Source organism: Heterocephalus glaber, unplaced genomic scaffold (genome assembly GCF_053883595.1).
Source record: "Heterocephalus glaber isolate CG9 unplaced genomic scaffold, H.glaber_assembly_v1.0 deba00001553, whole genome shotgun sequence".
In the NCBI taxonomy this organism is placed as follows: domain Eukaryota; kingdom Metazoa; phylum Chordata; class Mammalia; order Rodentia; family Bathyergidae; genus Heterocephalus; species Heterocephalus glaber.
Window position 1 is genome coordinate 18,619,858 of NW_028258344.1, and position 20,918 is coordinate 18,640,775.

Consider the following 20,918-nt stretch of genomic DNA (forward strand, 5'->3'; position numbering starts at 1 on the left):
TGAATATAAAATAGCCCAAGAAGAGTTACTCTGAGTTAAAAACTGTGTTTGTTTCCTGTAATGTTAACAAAAATATTATCTATTAATTGTTCAGAAGTCCTAATGAACATAAACTGAGTCAAAAATCTTTAAAAATTATGGGCTTCTAAATTTAGAAGTAACACAAATCCTTATCTTAAAATCTCTGAAATCACTTCAAAATGATTTTTAAATAGGTGATTAAATTCTATTAGTATCCATATGCAATTTAGCGATTAGTTAATTTAACTGGATTGGTATGCATAAGCAACTTAACAATCAGTTACTAATTTTTGCATTAGTGAACATATACAATAACAAATTTTTCAGTCTTTTTGTGAGGTAGTGAAAATTAAAAGGGGGGGTAGCTACTGAGCTACACCCCCAGTACTTTCCTTCCATTTCTTATTTATTTTGGAACAGGATCTTGCTAAATTGCCTAGGCTGGGCTTAAACCCATGATCTTCTGAGCAACCACCTTTGTATTTAAAATCATCGCAATCTTAACAAAAACAAAGTACATTTTCTCTTGGAAATTAACCTTACGAAAGACGTACACTTTTAAATGATGCCTATATTTACACAAACTAAAGACAAACATCTGCATAGTTTTCAATATAGATATGTTCTTATTGTTGCTGATAATCATATAGATTATTTTTTAAACCAGTAAAACGTTGGCAAAAATTTTAAATTGCTGTTCTCACTTCTCAGATGAGCAAACTAAGAACAGGAAAGTCACAGTTTATTGTATGTGTTCTTTCGGTGAGGTGAACAATTATTAAAAATAACTGGATGAACTTATAAAACAAAGCAGTATCACCTAATAAGTACCCAAGCCAAGGTCTGTGCCAAAGTCTAGAGAAGAGGGGGATGGGGGTAGGTGGAGGAGGCAGCCCCAGGAGGAGCTCGGCAGGGTCAGGTTTCATCCCCCCTCCCCCTCCGTGGGTCGTTAAGCCTCTAGCTGCCCTCTCCAGCAGAATTTCAGCTGTACAAGTACTTACGCCCTGCAGTTGGCTGTTTACATATAAATGCCTCACTCAAGGGCTGACTTAAAAAACCCGTTTCTTGAACACACACATGGAGGCTCTCAACATCCATTATATGAGCCCAGTCAATAAATGACTTTAAGGTAAAAATGGTCACTGTAGAGTGGGACAACCACATGGCGAAGGATAGAGATGGGTGGTCTGGAAGGGGAGGAAGTGAGAAAGCTACGAAAAGGCAGCTAAGAGAGGGAGGCAAATGGGTGTAGAGGCCAAGAAAAAGCAAGAAGACAGGCACAGAGGAACTAACAGCTAAGAAAATGCTTTATTTACAAGGTGAAACAAAAACCAAGTTAAGCCCTTGGACAATCTCTGCAGAACATGTGCATCCTCCTTAGTAAATACTAAAGAGAGGGCATGAAGCCAGACTTTCACAATTTTAATGATAAGCCTAATGATTTTAATCACTAAAATCCTAATTTTAGTGATAATGACATGAATATCTTTGTTTAGCCATCTTAGCTAATACATATTTTAATGTGTAGAGCTGACATGGTATAAAAGTAACTCTCAAACCGTGTACTTCTTTTGTGGATGGAAACAAGATTTTACTGAAGTTTACTGCTGGGCAAGCATGGACGCACTCACCTATGATGTGAAGGGACTGGATGAGCGGCAGCACAGGCGTGGGTGAGGTGAGGGACCTGCTGTATCAACTCTGGGCAATGTCAGCTGACTAGTCCAAAGAGAGACAGCCACACTAAGACCTCAGGGCTCACACAAGCAATTCAACGTCTCTTGGGTCAGGGAAAGAATGTCTGAGCAAATGGAGCGACTATTCAGTGAAGCCCTATTTTAATTTCTGCACAGGATTAAAAGGAATCAACTATGGTGGCTCAACCTGTCTGCAGTCACAGCAATGACTGTATCCATCACAGACACACCACTGGCTGCAATCCGGTCCTCTTCAGAGGGAAGTGATAATGCAAAGCTGCCTAGCAAGAATGGCAGGATAGTCTAACAGATTAGTAATAGTAATTAAAACTATAATTTAAAAAAGGAGATGACACCAAAGATATTTATTTTAAAAATGCATAATAACCACAAACCTTCTCTGGTACACCAGGGTATATTCCAAGACAGTTCCAAGTCCCTCAATGTGCTGCTATTTCCTCATACTCTCTGCTTTGCTTAGAATAAGCTGTCCTCCATTTCTGCCTGCCCAAATCCTTCTCATGAGTCTAATCCTCTTCCCAGATGAAGCCTTTTCTGATGCTCCCACATGGATAAATCCCTTTCCCATTTTAAACTTTATCCAGTACTTACTTTGAGATTTTTTTTTAGTACCGGGGATGGAACTAGGGTCCTTGCACTTGCTAGGCAGGTGCAGGAACCACTGAGCTAAATCCCCGGGCCTTCCAGTGCTTAAAAGATCCTGAAAAACACAATGGATTCTATCCTGTCACTTACTCCTCACCTTGTTTCACAGTCATGGTAATTTCCCAGCTGGGAGTATCTTTTGCTCATTTGGGAACCCTCTGACCACCCAGGAGTGTTTACTCTCAGAAGCTTTCAGTGTGCATTAATAAAGGGAAATGGCCTTGGTCTCCCATGACTTGCCATACTACCCAGAAGGGGGCTGTGCCTATTAACATCCAGGTCCTCATTTTTAAATTAATTCTTCTGGTGTCATTGTGCAGATTACAAATTTACCCAACTGCACAGGGAGGAAGAATCTGGTTCAGTCATTACCCTGAGGCATAAATGGACACACTTAAGAAAGGATAAAACTAAAGATGTTTTAATAATCCTAAGGCAGACATTTCACTGTTTGCTTTTTAAAGCTCAAATAGAGAAAAAGTATAAGAAAATTTCCTCATACTTTAAAATCTGGCTATTTCTTCTGAACAGGTTGATTGCAACAATACAGGAAGAAATGCAGATGTGTAAGTAGGCAACCATGTGGAGAAGGGAAGTCCAATCAAATCCTGTTGAGGAAGGCAAACCGAAGGCAAAGGCACTGGTGCACAGCTCAAAGCTGTTTAAACATCCATAGCAGATGGCATGCAGAGGTGAACCAGACTGGCCTGAGTTTTAAAAAGGAAACCTCCATTATAAAAATCTATATAGCCATAGTCTGCACACACCCTGGAGCAGCCTTCAGAAACTTCAAATAGAGGTGTGGTCACATAAATTGCAGGCTGGGATTGTTTTAAAAATTTATATGCAGGGCCGGGGATTTAGCTCAGTGGTTCTGCAGTTTGCCTTGCAAGCGCAAGGACCCGAGTTCGATCCCCGGTACCAAAAAAAAAAAAAATAATAAATTTTTTTGTATGCAATGTATTAGGAGAAAATCACACTGTATCACAATTTGGCTGGGAATCTCTACTTCTGAGAACGTATGTGTGCCAGCCTAGTTTCATAGCTCCCTACCTGGACACACATACTAGCTGAAACACACAAGCCTTTGATAATGCCTCAGAGGCATCTTCCTGTCCTTATATGTACCTAGTGCAGCAACACAACAACTTCACCACAAATCTCTTAATGTGCCCCATAACAGGAACAGGAGCTCCTAAGTGTCCAGCACCGGTCCAAACACATAAGACACATCAATACATCCAGCAAACTTTCTAACCTCGTGAGGGTCTATCACCTGCATTGTACATTTTTAACACACCCTGAGGAAGCTAAGACTTTGAGAGGTAAAGTCAATTGCTTGAAGCCACTCAGCTAAAAAGTGACAAAGGCACAATTTGAAGCTGCTCTGGCTCTCAAGTCTGTGCACTTCACCACCAGCCCATATGGCAGAAAGATTTCAAAATAATTTCCTAAATCTTTCTGGGCAAAAATCTGGCTGTTATGTTAAAAATGAATGGCTTCTCCTTTCTTCCTTCTGAATTTCTTGGTGATATAGCTCGCTTTCATTCTTCCCTAATTTTGGCAACCACAATTGAATTACAGTTGGCTCTTCATCTCTCCTCCCAGGACCAGACTGACCATAAGACAGGGCACTGTATCAGAGGTGAGACTATGGAACAGTGCCAGGCAAGTGCCACCACCTGTGAGATATTTCTGCTAGATATAATTGTCTGGAACCCATCATTAGAAAATTCTGGGGACACCCACCTTTCTCTCACTGGAAGCAGCCCCTGGAGAAGTGGGGACACCCTTGTGACACACATACCAGGGCACCCCTCCATCTCAGGGAACTCACACCTGGCTACCAAAACATAGCACAAGGCTCACTCTGGTCTGTCCTGGGGATTGCGGGGGGGCGACAACCCTGAAAAACTGAAGGAGTACATTTGAAGGTAGGCGTTGATGCAGCCTCTGGAACCCACAGCAACTACACAGAAGCAGCACAAGTGGCTGGAAGGGGAATCCTGTGAGTGAGCTCCCAAGCTCAGGGCCTGGGGACGTCTCTGTAACCTGACTTCTCCCCAGTGAAGATAAAGCTCCCCAGCTCCTGCTCCCTCTGTACCTCTTGGGCTGCTGAATGATTAAACAGATCACACAAACCTACCTTAGCCACCCCTCCAGCCTCAGTTCTAATAGGAGGAGGTATCCGAACCCTGTCCAGGTGGACGGGAGAGGAGCCAAGGCAAAGTCGGCCACAGCAAATGGAACAGGGCCAAAACGGTGAGCCTGGATGCACCTGCCCTGATTCACACTCCAGGAAGCCAAAGTGAGCACTGGACAAAAGCTCTACACCCAACTTTCTTCCCCCAGGAACTTCCTAAATAAATCTGTTTCATGTGTTGCCTGACTTCCATGTAGTTCTTAACCTTAAGCAGCATTCCTACTTGTTTCCATATTCATCTCTATCACTTGGTCACACATTTACTGGAGGATAGGGGCTGTATCTTTCTCATTTTGGTTTCTCCTAGGGCAGCTATTGAGCTTGACTTACATGGAGCAGGCATTTGGGAAATGCCGGTTGAAATGGTTACAAAATTTAACACTTATTTCTACTTCATTTTTACTAACTTTTTTTGACCCTCACAGTGGTCTGCTGAGAAGCTATCTCAGTCCTTGCCCTGTTTCGCAGATGGAGTATGACAAATGCAAAGGTCAAGCCATGTGGCAGTTGTGCTGACTATCTGGCTATGTGGCGTATGTGCTTCACCAGCAACTGGACACACTGCTTCTCTACGCCCTGACACTACATGAGGAGGAATGGGGACAGCATCTCCATTTTTACAGGGAAGACATGAATCTCTTAATTCTCTACATTTTCACCATATGGGTCCCTCTAACTGGAAATTCTCTCTACTTCTGGAAACTCCTTGTCCCCTCCAGGCTCTGCTTCACGTGTTCTCCTGAAAGTGTCTCTTAGTTCCTCCAGGTGGTTAAGGAGCCTCTTTTGGGCTCCTGTATACTGTATGGAGCCTTCGGCTGTATCACACCTCTTTCCATGTATTACCTGCTGGTTTCGTCCTCAATCTCTTGCTCCAGAATACGAGTCCCTAAGGGCAAGAGCTGTTTCTTCTCTTCACAGTATGCGGTGTGGAAGTATTTAACCATTGTTGGTAATAACAGTTTATTACGCCTTTATTAAGTGCTCCTATTGTGTTAGGGGTATGTACATGAACTTGATTTTAATTCTCCCAATCTCCTACAAGATAGGTGCCAACCGCCTTATTTTTTGGATGAGAAATGAAGTCTTAGAAGGTCTCAGACTACATGTGAATACAATTTCTTGCCTCAGCTCAGTCTAGTAAAGATCCCAGTCTTTCTAGCATCCCTGTTCCCAAACACAGGGCAGGTCCAATGACCTGGGCCCGAGTAGGATATGGACTCTCCTGCGGTTTGCCCTTGGTGGGTCTCTGGGGTTCTTCTTGATCTGGGCCCAGCCTGAGACCTGTGAAGGGAGTAGGTACAGTTTTAGGTCACGGGACAGCAGGTCAACTAAAAGTGCCCTCTCTCATCTTCTCATCTCACCCCACTCAGGCGCCACAGGAACTTGAGGTGGCCCAAGGAAATCAGTACTGCTCACCGTAAAGGACTTTCAGTAATGAACAATCACACCAAACAGAGTTATTTTTAAGGAAATTAAAACATATATATATATATATATACACGTAGCACTGAATTGATGAACTGTCAAGAACCTGATTAAATCTTAGTCTTACACTGCATATTCTAAATCTCTAAGGAAGAACACTAGCTCAAAGAAGCTAAATCAGTCAAAGCCAGGTATTTACAAACGGCCTACAAGGTCTTGACTTCTGTGCAAGATTCCATGCAAAGTATAAAACACTGATCTTTTTTATTAGCTACATAGTATGCATTAATAAGCATAAAGTAGGCCACTGGAAGTCTAAAAATGATCTATTCATGATAATCACTTTCCTACTATTGTAGAAGTAAACATTTTATTCTGGGTGGAATCCTCAGAGTTAGTTCTTTTTTTTTTTGTACCGGGGATCAAACTAGGGTCTTTGCACTTTCATAGCAGGTGGCGAAACCACTGAGCTAAATCCCTGGCCGTCAAGAGTAAGTTCTTTCAAAAAATGACTCTAACTTGCTTTAGATTTGTGCTTAATTTTTTTTTGGTACCTGGGATCAAACTTGGGTCCTTGCGCTTGTGCAGCAGGCAGCAAAACCACTGAGCTAAATCCCTGGCTCCTGTGCTTAATTTTTAAAAAAATCTTTTAGTAACTACTTTATAGCTCATTACTTTAGTATTCAGAAAATTATTTAGAATTTAAGTGAGCAGAATTTCATAATGGACGGGGTAAAGGAAAAAGTCTTGAAAATGTCATGAGATGATTTAGGAAAACAAAGCTTGTTTTAAGTTTCTAAAGTTCTTTATTATCTGTCTGGTGCATGGCCTAAAAGTATAACAACTTGCCTAAAAATTTCATTTTTCCTACCAAGAATTGCCTTTTCTTCCCCACCTTTACCAGCTTATTAAAGAATAATGAGCAAATAAAAGCTATATATACTTATGGTGTACAATGTGTTTTCATGTATGTATAACTTGTGGAATGATTAAATCAAGCTAATGAATGTAGCCAAGAAATCCCTTAACTAACTTCCATAGATTGAAAACAAACTTTTTATCTCTAGCTAATTGAAAGTCCTCATATAGTTCAAAAGTATAAAGTATGACTCAATGTAATCCATAATTTTTCAAGAGCAACTCATATCTGAACAGGCTACTGGTATGATATAAACAATTATAATTTCAATCCTTTTTTCATGATTTAGTGAAAAATATCTGTTCTTCTTTTCTTAGATAGCTGTTTTAGGAGTCTTAAGTAGCATGGTTGGTGAACCTGAGCATAATATGACACAACTAGTATCTTCTCAATTGAAAAATTAGTCTGCACAACAGAAACCCCTGCACCTCAGCAAGCACCCACATCGACCTGTTTCCTAACAGAGGGGTGGGTGGCTGATCAGATCTGGAAAGTCTGGAGTCCCCTCAAGCAGGGACCTGGAACCAACAAGGAGCTGCAGGAAGGCTAACAGCGCTCCAGGACAGCTCTGGGTGGCTACTTGAATTCTCTATTACAAGCCACAGAAGGTCAAACAGAGCAAACCCATTAGGAAATCCTAGGGACCAGGGGAAGAAAAGGTGTAGATGGCGCTGCAGAACATAAACACAATGAGATCCTCAGCTCCCCTTAGTTTTATTGCTAAACTAAAGTGCTTTTGGCAGAACTCCTCACTCACTCACTGTTCATCCTACCAGTGTCATGTAGCTAAAATACCCTCACGCACAGCCCTGAAAGTGTTTGGCATCTGAATTAGTGACTGCAAAGTTTTCACTCTTGAACTGGCAAGATGAGTGTCTTCATGTAGGCCATGTGCTCACTGTTTTGTTCCACTTTGCAAAGGAAGAATAAAAAATGAAAAAATGCTCTTTGCAAGGCAAAGTCACACGTGTTTCTTTTTTTTATATACTTAAGTCAAAGAGAACAGGCAGCATGAAGAGTTAATTAAAACTGACTGCTATAGAGCAGACTGGATAGTGACGGCTATTCTATTCACTACACCTTAAATAAAACAGATTTGCTAATTTGATTAACTTTAGGTGGAATTATTAACTGAATTACACTTAAACCACAATCAAACCTTTTCGGGCATCTCATTTTCGTATAAAATAATTTCCTGCTTCATTATCTTTGCTTCTTCCTTAGTGATTCCTCTTCCCCGCCCCTCTACTCACTTTCCTCATAACTGTTTATTATAAATGTCAATGTGAATCTGATTTTTTTTTATTTCCTTAGGAAGCTCTTAAATGCTCAAGGCTTCACAGCTCCATTATTATAGGAATCTCATGTTATCTGTCTTGTTCCACCTTAAACGTCCAAGCATTTCAAGATTCATTATTTTCCTCCCCAAAAGGTCCCATCATTATTCACAATACCACAGGTACTCTTGGCTAACCGTATATCTATCCTTAGAGCTTCAACTCTTTTGCATACAACCAGGTGTATAAGATGAGGTTTTCCTTTATAAATTTCAAGGGTATAAGTCTCTGCCTGCATTGATTTATTCCTATCCTTGATGCCCTCTTCCTGTTCCCAGGTTCTGCTGCTTGCAATCCACCTTGCACATGGAAGATAAAACCATTCTCCTCCTATGTTGTTTTGCCCATGTTACTAACTTCCCCGGAACTCTGAAATGGTTTCCACTTGTGTGTTGTATTAACACCTGATTAGTGCTTTTAAGAGATCCTTTAGTAGCTAGGCACCTTGTATCTGTCCTCTTTTCTTGCCATGTCTCAGCTGTGCTCTCCACCATGACAAAGCAAAACACTGAGAGTCTTGGATCATACACACTGGCAGGGTAGCACATGAAATCCAGAAGGGTTGTGAGTACATTTTTACACACATATTTGACTGAGGCTTTTCAAACGAAGATGAAGCTCCAGAGTCTAAATCTGACAATAAGGCTGTATCTAATGTCTTTAGCCTCCCACTTCCTTTGCAATTTTTTTTTTTTTGCTACACACCACAGCATTAATTTTTAGATATTTTGGGAATAATACCACTACTGCTCTCTATGCATTTATAAACCTTCTGGATCATGTTTTTGCTGGTGGTAGGAAGAAAGCAAGAGGGAGATGTTTGCATGGGAGAGATTCATGTTTTCTGGTTCTAATGGCCACAAGAGTCATTCAGGACATCAAGAGATTAATCTGACTATGAGGCTCAAGCAGATCACGGGACAGTATCACCCACAGACACGGAGCAGGGGGGGGATCTTCACTGCCTTTCTGTATATTTCCCTCTCTTCAGGCTGTGAGTTATCAGATATGCTGTTCCTCCCCCACCTGGCAACACCTCTACCCCCCTCTCTGGCAAATCATCCCTCAGCTTCCCTTCAAAATGTGGCTCACTGATCAAATTCCTTATGAAGTCATTCCAGACCAACTACACCTGGCAAAGATGCACCAGCTACACCAGGGCCCCTGTGTTTATGTCATTTCTCTAATTTTCCTTTTTGCCATTACTCATCATTTCTTAAGGGCCAATACACACACACACACAACACATACTTACTCACTCTTACACAGACACTGTTCTGGGGGAGGAGGATGATTGTTGTACTTCCTTGGTTGGCTTTTGCCTTCTTTTTCCCTTGAAATCTCCTTAAGATCTTATTATTGGATGCAGTGCAGGCTCTGTAACTCTGACAAATATAGCAACTGCACTTTAAAGAAAACTTTTGAAGAATAAAGTTTAATAACTGTACTTTAACTACAAAATTAATGTATTACTGATGATTTTGAAGCAGAAAGGAGAAAAACCTTAAACATGCTTTTCTTACCCTTGATTCTTTTTTCCCGTTTCCCTCCGCTCCCTTCAACCTTTCTTTCCTTCCTTATTTATATAAGCTTTGTTTCCATTTTTTTCCTTTTCCCTTCCTTCCCTCCCTTGTCTTATCCTTGTTTTCATTTGTGGAATTAAACATTAGCGATTGCTTAGTCTACAATCAGATTTCAGTAATTCCAACAATGGGCTGGGAAGTTATTCTGATCTACTGAAGGATAAGAAGAGTAACTTTTAAAAATGTTTTTACTGTCAACTTCACACTGTACTTTGAAAAGCCAAAAAATATTGCTAGGATGTGTGACCAACTAAATAGGAGTTGTTGGAGCTGCTTTATGAACAAGCCTATCGATTCATTTTTAATTCCTATAAGACCAGCCATTTGATATTACATAAATTGTCTTGAAACATTATGGAATAAGGCAGGCACCAGGCTGGCTGAACTGCTTTGCCCTATTATTTTTTTAACCTCTTTCTTATTTGTATGCGCCATCTCCACCACTCTAAGCTTCCCTTACTCCTTCAGGTCTTGGGCAGTTCGAAGTATGTTAAGTCTTTAATAGTACTTCTGAGGTGAGCAAGAATGATCAATATTCAAGTCATGCTCCTTGGTACTTCAAAACCGTTTTTAATTTTCATGTCCCTAACTATAATCTTGCTCCTAACAATACACAGTAGGGCTTTTTCCTTTTCAATCTACCACCTTCTGACTGCACACAAATCTTAAACTGGAAAAGTACATCTCATTTACTAAATGATTGTTACTGTTGGTAACAATCTGATAAGTTTCTTACTTCTTACCCCCATCACTTGTTTCATTGTGTCTGAAATAAATCACCCATATTCTAGGAATGAATTAACCTTTTTGCTACCCTAATAGGGCTATCAGAATGTTGGACACACAACATCTTAGACTCGCTTCTGTTCCTCATCCACATCCAGTCCACCAAGTCCTTCTAATTTTATCCCATGCCTCTACCACCACTGCCCTTGACTAGAGTCTTTCAAAATCTCCTCTACAGACCAATCTTGGCCCCACTTGAATCCCTCCTCCACTAAGTGGTCAGACTATTCACCTCAAAGGCAGACGGTTCCCTGTTCAAATCTTTTGAAGACTTCCCAAAGCCAATAATAGAAAATGCAACTTCCAAACCTTCTAGAGCTTGTTTCCTGTCATACACCAACCTCTGATTACCAAACTTTAGTGTGCCTAAGATAACTTGGGAAGCTTGTAAAGTCCAAGTTTCTGGGCTTCATTCAAAGAAACGTTAATTCAGTACTGGGTAGAACAGCATGTATTTGTGAGCAGGCCTTGTGATTTATGTGGGAGCACTCTGTTCTAGTACTTAACTGCTTGCAGGATCCTAGGCCGTAGCAAGTTCCACTTTATCTTTGCTTGGGATCTTCCTTCCATTTGGCTGCAACATCCTTGCCACCACTGGTTTACTGCCCAGTCTTCCCTCATTCTTGAAAGCTCAGGCTCAGCCCCATTCCCTTAGGGCCCACGTGCCCTCAGTGCCCCTTCCTCTTTTGCATGTTCAGGGTTTTTTTTTTTAAAAGAATGAATCAGATTATACTGACAGTATCTGTTTATGTTTAGTTTGTTAGATTTGTGGTTGTTGAAATAATGTTTGTTCTGTGCTACAACAAAGTCTACGACAAAACGATATTGCTAAAGACAAGTTGACTCTTATGAACCTAAAAATGGTACATGGGTTCAAGAAAAAAATTCCTACCCCAATTCTTAAAACCCAGAATAGGTAAAGAGTTTGGGTTCTGATGTTATTCTGCCTGGGACCCAGCCTAGATCTGTCACATAGTCACTTGGTGATTTTTCTATGCCTCTATTTCCTACCAACTCACAAGGTTATCATGTGGCCAAAAGGTATCACCCAAGTTACTACCTTTTCCCTATCAGGGGAAAGGCATTTGAACTGGTGTAAAATGCAAATGCACTTGAGGGAAATGTTTAGCACTGTTTACACTGCTTCTTTATCTGGAAACACTGCCAAAAAATTAAGTTACTGCAAAATAGCTAACTTTGTTGTTTGAACAGTACCCAAATACTGTTCAAAAGATCCCGTTACCATCTAATATTGTATCTTATGGATTCTATCTAGAAATAATTTAATTCCCTAAACTCTTATAGAAACCTTTAGTCATTTTCCCTTTTGCATTATACAATTCTTACACATTTTATGTAGTTTTGTTGAAAGCATTCCTATTATCAGGGATAAGATACTTAGAGCTGTATTTTTGTTAAGTCTCTACATTTAGCATTTTGTGGACCATCACAAACAACTAAGAGAGGTTAGGCAAAGAAAGATGATTTGAAAGAATCATACCACAGTGATATATGTGCACCCATGTTCATAGTAGCACAATCTGTAATAGCTAAAACTTAGAAGCAGCCCAATTGCCCATCAACTGGAGACTGGATAAGGAAAATGTGGGGGTTTTTTGGGGTTTTTTTGTTTTTTTTTTATAAAGTAGAGTACTACTCAGACATATAAAATGAGAAATTAGAGACATTTATAGCTAAAAGGATGCACATTGAGGCCATACTTTTAAGTGAAATAAATAGCACACACGTGTAAATACCGAAGTTTCTGTAGTGTGAGAAACTGAAAGTGTAAATAAGGACGAACAGGTATAATAGATAATGTGAAATAGGAAGAAAAGGGACAAAGGGGAAGGGGAAGTGGGGGGGGTAGGGGAAAGGAAAGAAGGGAATGTAATTAATACGAGAAAATGAAAAAATGGAAACAAAGTCTTTGTAAACAGGGAGGAATGGAGGGATTGATGGGAGGGCAGGGGAAGGGGTAAAAATAAGAACCAAGAGAGATTATGTAAAGGTGCAAATTCCCAATGATGAACGTCATGATAATGTATACCTAAAATGTACCAATAAAATTAATTTAAAAAACCCAAAACATCTTATTGTTATAACAGGCTATTCTAGGGTGACATCTTAAAGTTGTATGTATAAAATAACAGTAAAATTTTTACTCTAACCTGTATGTGTTCAGTGTCACAATTTAATCTTTGCATACCCTTAAAAATGGCATCTATTATTTTAATTCTTATGTCTATAAACTTTCTTACTAAAGATAGAAGTGATTTAAACGCCACCATTTCAGTATTTGAATATTCTGAATTAGACTGTGGACATACTTATACTAGTGAGTTTTATACTTTATGTGCTACTAATTAGCATCCTTTTCTTTCAGCTTGAAGAACTTCCTCTAGCGTTTCTTGTAAGACAGGTCTGGTGGCAATAAATACTGCAGTTTGTTTTTCAAAAAAAAAAAAAAAAAGAGGATTTGGAGCGAGGGCTTGGCAGACAGAGAGCTGGTTGGGCAAGGAGCCCCGGGAAAACTGCCGCTCAGGGGTGGGGTCCCATCATCCTATAGGCCTATAGTACCTGCCAGCTACACTAGAGTGCTGGGTACTGGGCTAAGTATTTGCTTTTAACAACAGGTTTTGTTTCTCATTCGTTTCTGTATTCCCAGGGCCTAGTGCCATGTTTGGACAGAGCTGGCACTAAATAAATGTTTGCTGAATGACGTTTCTTTAGCATAATTTGTGAGAGTGATATTTTGTTCCAGGATGTTGCCGAAAAAATAAATAGTCCAACAGATCTTTGTGCACTGACTAGGGAACATGAGCACAAATCTTAGAAAGCATATTTTCACAAATTCAAGAATAGAAATTCTGATATCTGAATTGCATTGTCATAGGCAACAGATGCCCAGTCATTTAACATGAGAATTGCTTGACTCTGTGTCTTTAGAAGAGCTATGTCTAGTATCACACGCACAGGATTCCATTTTCTCTGCATGCCCTATAAATGTCTTTGTTCCTTTGGTTTGGGATCTAAGCTTTCTAAGTACAGTGCAAATTTCTCTGAATTCAAAGCCCATCTTCCTCATTATCTTTGGGGCCAACATCCTGAAATTCAAGAAGTTGAAATTCCAAATTCACCTTCCTCCCTACACGAAAGGTGCCCCGGCTAAAGCGCGTCACCATCCATCAAGCTGGCCAAGCTAGGAACTTGAGTCACTGACTCTTCCTACACCTGTTTAACCATGGGTAAGCCTCAGTGGGTCTGCATGAGGCCTTCTCACCCATACATTTGCTTCTTTCCATCCACGTTGCTCTACTTAGCTCAACCCATGGGCCCTTACCTAGGTTACAAGCTCGCAGATGACAATCTGTCTCCAGTTTTATTGCTCTTTACTTTCCACAATTCCTATACCACCTGCAGCCAGAGGTGTGTTTCTAAATATGAATTCTTCTGCCAAACGCCCATCAAAGTTCTCTCTCATGCTTGGGATATGTCACTTCTCATTTCTCAACACCTCCCACATAGAAATCTCTTTTCCAGCCACATTCAACATTATGTTAACCTTCACATACACACGGGCCATTGCCCTTTGGATCCTCTGCTATCTTCTGAAAATATCTACCCATCCTGTGGTTCTTGGGCTGGATGCACTTGCAGAATGTTGCCTTTAGCTGCACACTATGATTAAGGCCTTCCTGTGTGCCACCTAAGCTCACAATAACGTGCTGACAATATGATAGGTGACTGCTATTTTTCATAGGCCCAACCACATATGGAAAGGAAAGGACTGGGTCTTATATTGGATAATAATTGACTAATATAACAAAGTGATTAAAATGATTACTTCACTAAGAATCAAACCTTAGAAAATGGGTTACCTACCATGGATCTTTTCTGTGAATCCATGCCAAAGTGTTAACAAATGTACTGACGCCAGACAAGAAAAGTATCAATCTTTGGGGACATTTGTGTCTTTACAAGGTCATCTATGCATTGCAACTGATTTTCACATCACTGGCCGAGAAAGGCTAGAGTAGGGAGCAAGTGATCAGGTTGATGTGTCTTCATTTCTACCCTTAAGCCCTAAACTGCTGGCTTCTATGGTTACCTCCTCACAATGTTTCTAACTAGCAAGCTCCCCACATATCTCTTAAATTCTCCCCCTATTGCCAGAAGAAAATGTATGAAATTTTGAAATTCAAAATCAAACTCAAAAATATCAAGCTAAAAAAAACAAAAACAATAAAACCTTGGACAGGGAGAACTCTAGGCCAAGCAACGGAGATCAAAATGTGGTTGACTTGATGTAGTAAAATTTGCCGAAGTTTTTACTTTATTTAAAAGATTAAAAAATTAGCAAAAATGAAACAAAAATTGTTACTCTTTAGCATGATCTATGGTTTTAAAAGTGCTTGAAAGTGAATAAATATATTTTAGTTGGCTTAAATAAGTTTCTTTGGCTCACACAGAAATCCTAAGAAGATTGACTTCAAAGTGTTACACTATTTTGAAGGCAATCTTGAGTCCTTAAATATTAATTAAATTTTTGACAAAGAAGCTTATTTTGAACTTAGCATATTAAACAAATAAATGTGAAACAACTGAAACAGAAAGGCAAAATTACGAAAAGCTGATTTGACTTTATTCTCAAGAGACTGTTGTACTAAAGCTGAATGACTTACATAAATACCGTTGGCATGTGTTGGATCCTGTTCCTAAACACAATGTTCATATTTCATCTATAATAAGAAAAGCATCTCAAAGATTTGCAAGGCACTAGTCTTGCAAGCGTCCAGCTTGGTGTCTTGAGTAAAGTGAGACTGGCAGAGTCAGCTTAATCCATAATGGAAAGTTGTGATTGGGCTGCTTTGGCTACCTGGCAGCTGCTGCTAGGGGGAGTCTACTGGCTAAGCAAGCTTGTACACGGGACGCTGCTTTCCCCCAGAACCGTTCCCCCCAGATCAATGCTGACATTCACACAGAGCATAGGGCATAGAATATAAACACAATCACACTTTGGGGGGATTTCCAGGAAACATGATAATATGGTGGTTTTCATTACAAGTGAAGCTATACTAAAAAGAAACTGCTGCTTTAATTCTTCATATTTATACTTTTGGGAAAGTGTTACATGTCAGAGCTAAAGGGAATAGAATCTGTTGAAGTTTGTACTATCTAAGCAAACTCCAACTTTTACAGTTAATGCTTATCATTCTGGGTTTTCTGACTTACTTTCTCCAGCCTTCAGAGCCAGTTTTAACTAAGTAGATCTCTGCCGCTTTAAGTATTGTTTCCTATCCCATTCTTGTAGCACAGAGAATCTTCTTGCCCTCCTTGTTTAATCAAAGTGGTCAGCCATACCTGTGTGACTCAAATTTTAAAAAGTATGCTTTTTACAGATTAAAAGTCTGGGTAACTGTGTGGCCCTCTCATTCATTATGGCTTAAGACTAATTTGCATTAAGTTTTTATTTGCTTGAACCTATTTGTTAGTCATCAAAACACATGCCCACTTTAAAGCCTCAAGAGTTTCTGGATGGGCCTGGACTTGGGAGGACTAGGGGAAAAAGTTTGGAACGAAAGCTCTTTAGAAATTAGATATCCTAAGAAGGTTTTACAAGGTTCTTAATTAACACTACATATTCCCATGCTGTGTGTAATAACCTGTTATAGGAGGAGTGATGTAACATCAGAGCTGAAGGACAAGAGGTGCCTGCCGTCAGAGTTTCTCTGTTTCCCAGTCACACCTCCTAGTAACCCTTCCCCTGCGGGTAAGACGGAGCTGCCCCTTGGGAGGTCATCTTTCTGGTGCCAGCTGCTCCCTTTGAATACCCACATAGAATCCTCAGGAACTGTTCTGGGGGTTCTGGACATGCAGAAGCATGTCTTTCTGTAAACATCCCAGAAACAAATACAAGGAAGTCCAAGTGCCTTAATTTTTTCCATGGGAAAAAGGCACTCTTTGGTCTTGAGGAAAAAAAAATGTATTTAAAATTTTTATGTGCAATAAAAAATGACAGGAGGCATAAGAGATGGTATTCTACACTAAGGTACCTAAACAATATGAAGGTAAAACTTTTATCATCCTATATTTTCTTCAGAATATTCCAGCATAGTTTGATACAAATACATATCCAATTTCTCTACTCATTTTCTTTTTAATCTTAAAAATATAATTGCCAGTTGATAGTACATCGGCTTCACACAGCTCTGAGGCTGGAAATGGGGTGACTCTTGATACAAATGTCTGGGCACAGGTGGCCCAGGTTGGTGGATCTCACTCTCTTCTTTCGCTTATCCCTATTTTTGATTCTCAAACCTTCCCTCTCTTCCCTTCTCCTTCATTCCATCTTTACCTCCATTTTGGTCTGGCTTCTTGGTCTTCTATCAACTTTCACTTAGGAAATGGTACTATCCACTGTGCCATGAAGGCTGAGGCGAATGTTAGCCTCTGTTCTCAGTAACTTTCCTGAGCCTCAGACTCAGTGTTTCAGCCATGCCTCTGGAATGTATTCAGTCAGGCTGGTTAAAACATGTGGGAAGAAGGACCAACAGCCAAGGGACAGGCATGAAGAACAGAGATGGCATAACTATAGAAAACAATTAATGATCTTCATAGCTGTAAATTCTCCCCTCTTTGCCTATGTAACAGCTTTCTCATTAAATTAACCTACCAAGCATTAGAAGAAATTTATTTTCCTGCAAAAATCATTGAGCTAGTAATTGAAAATGAACCAGCCCCAGTCGAATAAAAAAATCATAGAAAAGGCAACCTATACATGTTTATTAAAAAGATTGATCACTAACATTATAGAAAAGAGATATACTATATAAACTATTAAGTTTGATTTGCAAAAGAGAAAGGTACCCTTTTATGTAACATAATTTAAGAATTTCAAAATCTTGACTTTTTGGAAAACTTGGCAGAGAATAAGTTTTTTTTCCTAAAATCAGGAATAGTGAGTTTACTTTGGATCCATAATGTGCACAGGCTCATGATTAACTTTGTAATTACTAACAAGTGAAGTGTGAATCAAGACAAGCAATCTTGGAAAGGTCTGTCCTCTCTCTCTCAGGCAACTTTATGTGTTAAACTGAATCACATTTGAGCTTAAGAAAAATGATCTCCGAAAAGTGGCAGGACAAAAAAACCTTTCAAAAGGAAATAAAGATACCTAAATATTCAGCAAACTAATTTTTTTCTTTTTAGAAAACAGTAAGGTGTTATGTTGATTTGTTATAAACTTTGGTGATGTCAAGTGTTTAGGATGAGCCAATATTATCATAGAATAGTTGACTTTCAGGAGTGGCCTTAGGTGCAAGGGAATCACTCACATGTTTATCACTGGACCAGCTCCATACCTAGGAAAAACAGAGGTAACAGTTTGACTTAACTTGGAGCTCTACTGCCTAGCCATACCTTGTCATAATGTCAACTTAATGAAGGAGAAGACTACCTGTTACATGTGCTTGTGCATTTTCTGCACTTCCTTGACTATTATCAGACTGAAGTACGCTTAATTATGACAACTAAATTTCTTTCCTTCAAACTGTAGTTTATAAATGCCCAGCAAAACCAAATTAGAAGCTCTGGAGGAGTTCTTACCCTCAGTGGTGAGAATGTAATTCAGCATTCATCAAATATTTACTAGAGGCCTTACCAATGTCCCCTGATCTAAGATGCTGGGGACATAAAAAGGAACAAAGTCTTCAGGGCTGGCCTGTCTTTCCCTATTCAGCCACAGTGAGATATATTCAACAAAATACACTGACACAGGATGGCAATTTGGATTAATGGAGGGACTCAGTCTAGACTGAGGAGGATGAAGTGAGGTGGGAGGAAGCAGGACCAGGGAAAATGTCCACGAAGAGACCTTATACCTAAACCTGCGTCAAGACTGAAGAACTGGCCAGGGGGAGCCAAGGAAGACTGGCAGGTAGAGGGAAAGGCTGTGGGTAGCCACTGAAAGAAAGCTGGCTCTGCTGAGTCATTCTGAGGAGAGTGGTATGAAATATACGGTTTCTAAAGAAAAGTATGAGCAGTTTTTCAGAGTCCTGTAGGAAAAGTCTGCACCATTTTTATACTCACGTCTAAAGTTGGTAAATGTGGAATCTGACTTCTAGTTAGAGAGAGAGATGCAGTAAGCACACCTGTGCCCACTGGAGCACTCTTCTACACTCTGGCTGTGATAAATAGTCTAAAGCTGGTGCTGGGGATAGACAGGGGCAGAAGAGGGCTCCCTCCTGACTCTACCTGTCTTGGTGCTGCTGTTGTCACCACGAGTGGCACTGACGGTCAGTCGGGGGAGGCTACTGGCAGCAGCACAGCCCCATGGGACTGGCTGGCCTGTCTGGTCAGTGGCACCTCAGGGTAGTTCTAAGAAGAAGCTGGGTCAGCCCCACATCAGTGAGCTTCACTAGTGAGGCTGGCAGAACCAGGCAAGGTATGCACAACAGAAAAGTGATGACTACCTCTCCCACTTTCTAGTCTGTCTTCTCACAGGTCTGACAGGATGACATGAGTCTAGTAAACACTTGTGGTCCTCAGTTGCTTTAGGCCAGTCTCACTGCTCTCACCACAGGTGCCATCCTCTAACGCGATAACTATTTCCTCTAAAGATCAGCTCTAAAGAACTCTGGTTTAAGTGTTTTGTTTGTTTTTTTAAAGTTAGGGAGAAGAAAGCCCAGGCCTTTGCACATGCAAGTACCCTACCACTGAGGTACATTCACAGGCCTTTTTATCACACTAAACTGCCAGGCTGGACTTGAACTTGCAATCCTCCTGCCTCAGCTTCCTGAGAAGCTGTATTGAACCAACCTGGCACACTGTTCTGCATTTGACTCCACCCCTTCCTGAATTATCTACTCATTTCCACATAAGTGTGATTCCCTGAAGGTCTCTTCTCATTTGCTCTCTCAACTAAATGCCTCCCTTTAAGATTTTTCCTTACAGTATCATTCTCAGGAAGCAGTAACTTTTTCGAACATCTCACTTAAAGAATCCCTAGAGATAAGAGTTGATAGAATCAACAGTGAGCAAATGAGAAACAGAATTGAAGCCACAGGGATGACTGAAGGAATCACAGGGGGGAAGAGCCTGAGGACCTGAGAAGGAAGGGAAAACCACAGGGATAGTGGGGTGACCTTGGCCCTCTGAATGTGAGGTGCTCAGCCCACACAAAACTCCACAGTCCCTCAAGATCTGAGAGTGGAGGCCTTCATTATTCTCTACCAAAATAGACGCTGCCTGTTGTATCTTTCTAGAAAGTAAGTTTAGCATATTTGGGACCCATTTTTTAGTTGTAATGCTTTAAACAGCATTCTGTGACCCAAAAGAACCTGACTGGCTAGGTTATACCAAAAGGTAATGTGGATGAATGAAAGGCTGACTAAAGGGCCTGGCCTTGGGAGCTGGCTTATTTCTCTGAAGTCCCCAAAGTCCCCCAGGGCTGCTGGAATCACAGAAGAAGTGTCCATATTTCAGCTGCTGGCTAGGGCGGCCTCAGTAATGACCTGGCATGCTTATTTCTTAAAATATTTAGAGCTGCTCTACCTCTTGAACATTTATTAAAAAACAAGGTTAGACACTTTCTCAGTTACAGGTGATGATCCTTACCCTCAACCAAGATAAGAGGGTGAAGTTTTGTTAAATCTTATTGTACTTTGCAGATCAGAGTAGAAACCCAAAGTAAAATTCTAGGAGTTACCAAATTATTAGCGTCTTCTATAGTTTTGACTCTTCAAGTGCTAACCTGATAGTAAACTATATACATATTCTACTTCTACCATGTAGTGTCTACTATCTATCCATACTCCGTGACCTGTAAGAATTAAGCAGGGGTGCATCATAAGCCTGCAGAAACAAGCCTCTCATATAGTGACTGTGGAAACACACCTCTTACTCTCTTTTCAAAGAGGCACAGCAAAGGTCTACAAATCCATCATGTTTTCTTGAATCTTTGCACCAAACTTGGCTAGTTCTGTGTCTCCTGATTTCCCTGAGGAGACATTTTTGATGGATACAATTATTATCCTCCAGAGTCAACTTGAGCCTTTAAGACAAAATAGGGCGAAGGTACACCCATTTGGGCCTAGGTACAAGGGCAGACTCATTTCTCTGGAATGTAAGAAACAAGTCTCTGAAGCACAAGACAGTAGTGTAGTGATTAATACTTTCTGGGTGGATAAACTGAATGGTGATAACTATTAACTGATCATCTCCCTTTACTGTTGATGAACTACTGATTTCCATAGCAGCAAGTACCAGGAGCCTCAGTCT

At 40.3% G+C, this 20,918-nt stretch overlaps 1 protein-coding gene across 6 annotated transcripts in view; it reads right to left on the reverse strand.

Annotated features, from left to right (window-relative positions):
* Jph1 (junctophilin 1) overlaps window positions 1-20,918 on the reverse strand; it is a 76,721-nt gene that overhangs the window by 46,355 nt on the left and 9,448 nt on the right. For 3 of the 6 annotated variants that reach the window (XM_087190497.1, XM_087190498.1, XM_087190496.1), the window contains exon 3: window positions 17,975-18,001. The exons of the other annotated variants lie outside the window; for them this stretch is intronic. In XM_087190497.1, the coding sequence (XP_087046623.1) occupies window positions 17,975-18,001 (27 nt within the window). The remainder of the gene's footprint in view (window positions 1-17,974; window positions 18,002-20,918) is intronic. 6 annotated transcript variants of the gene reach the window in all.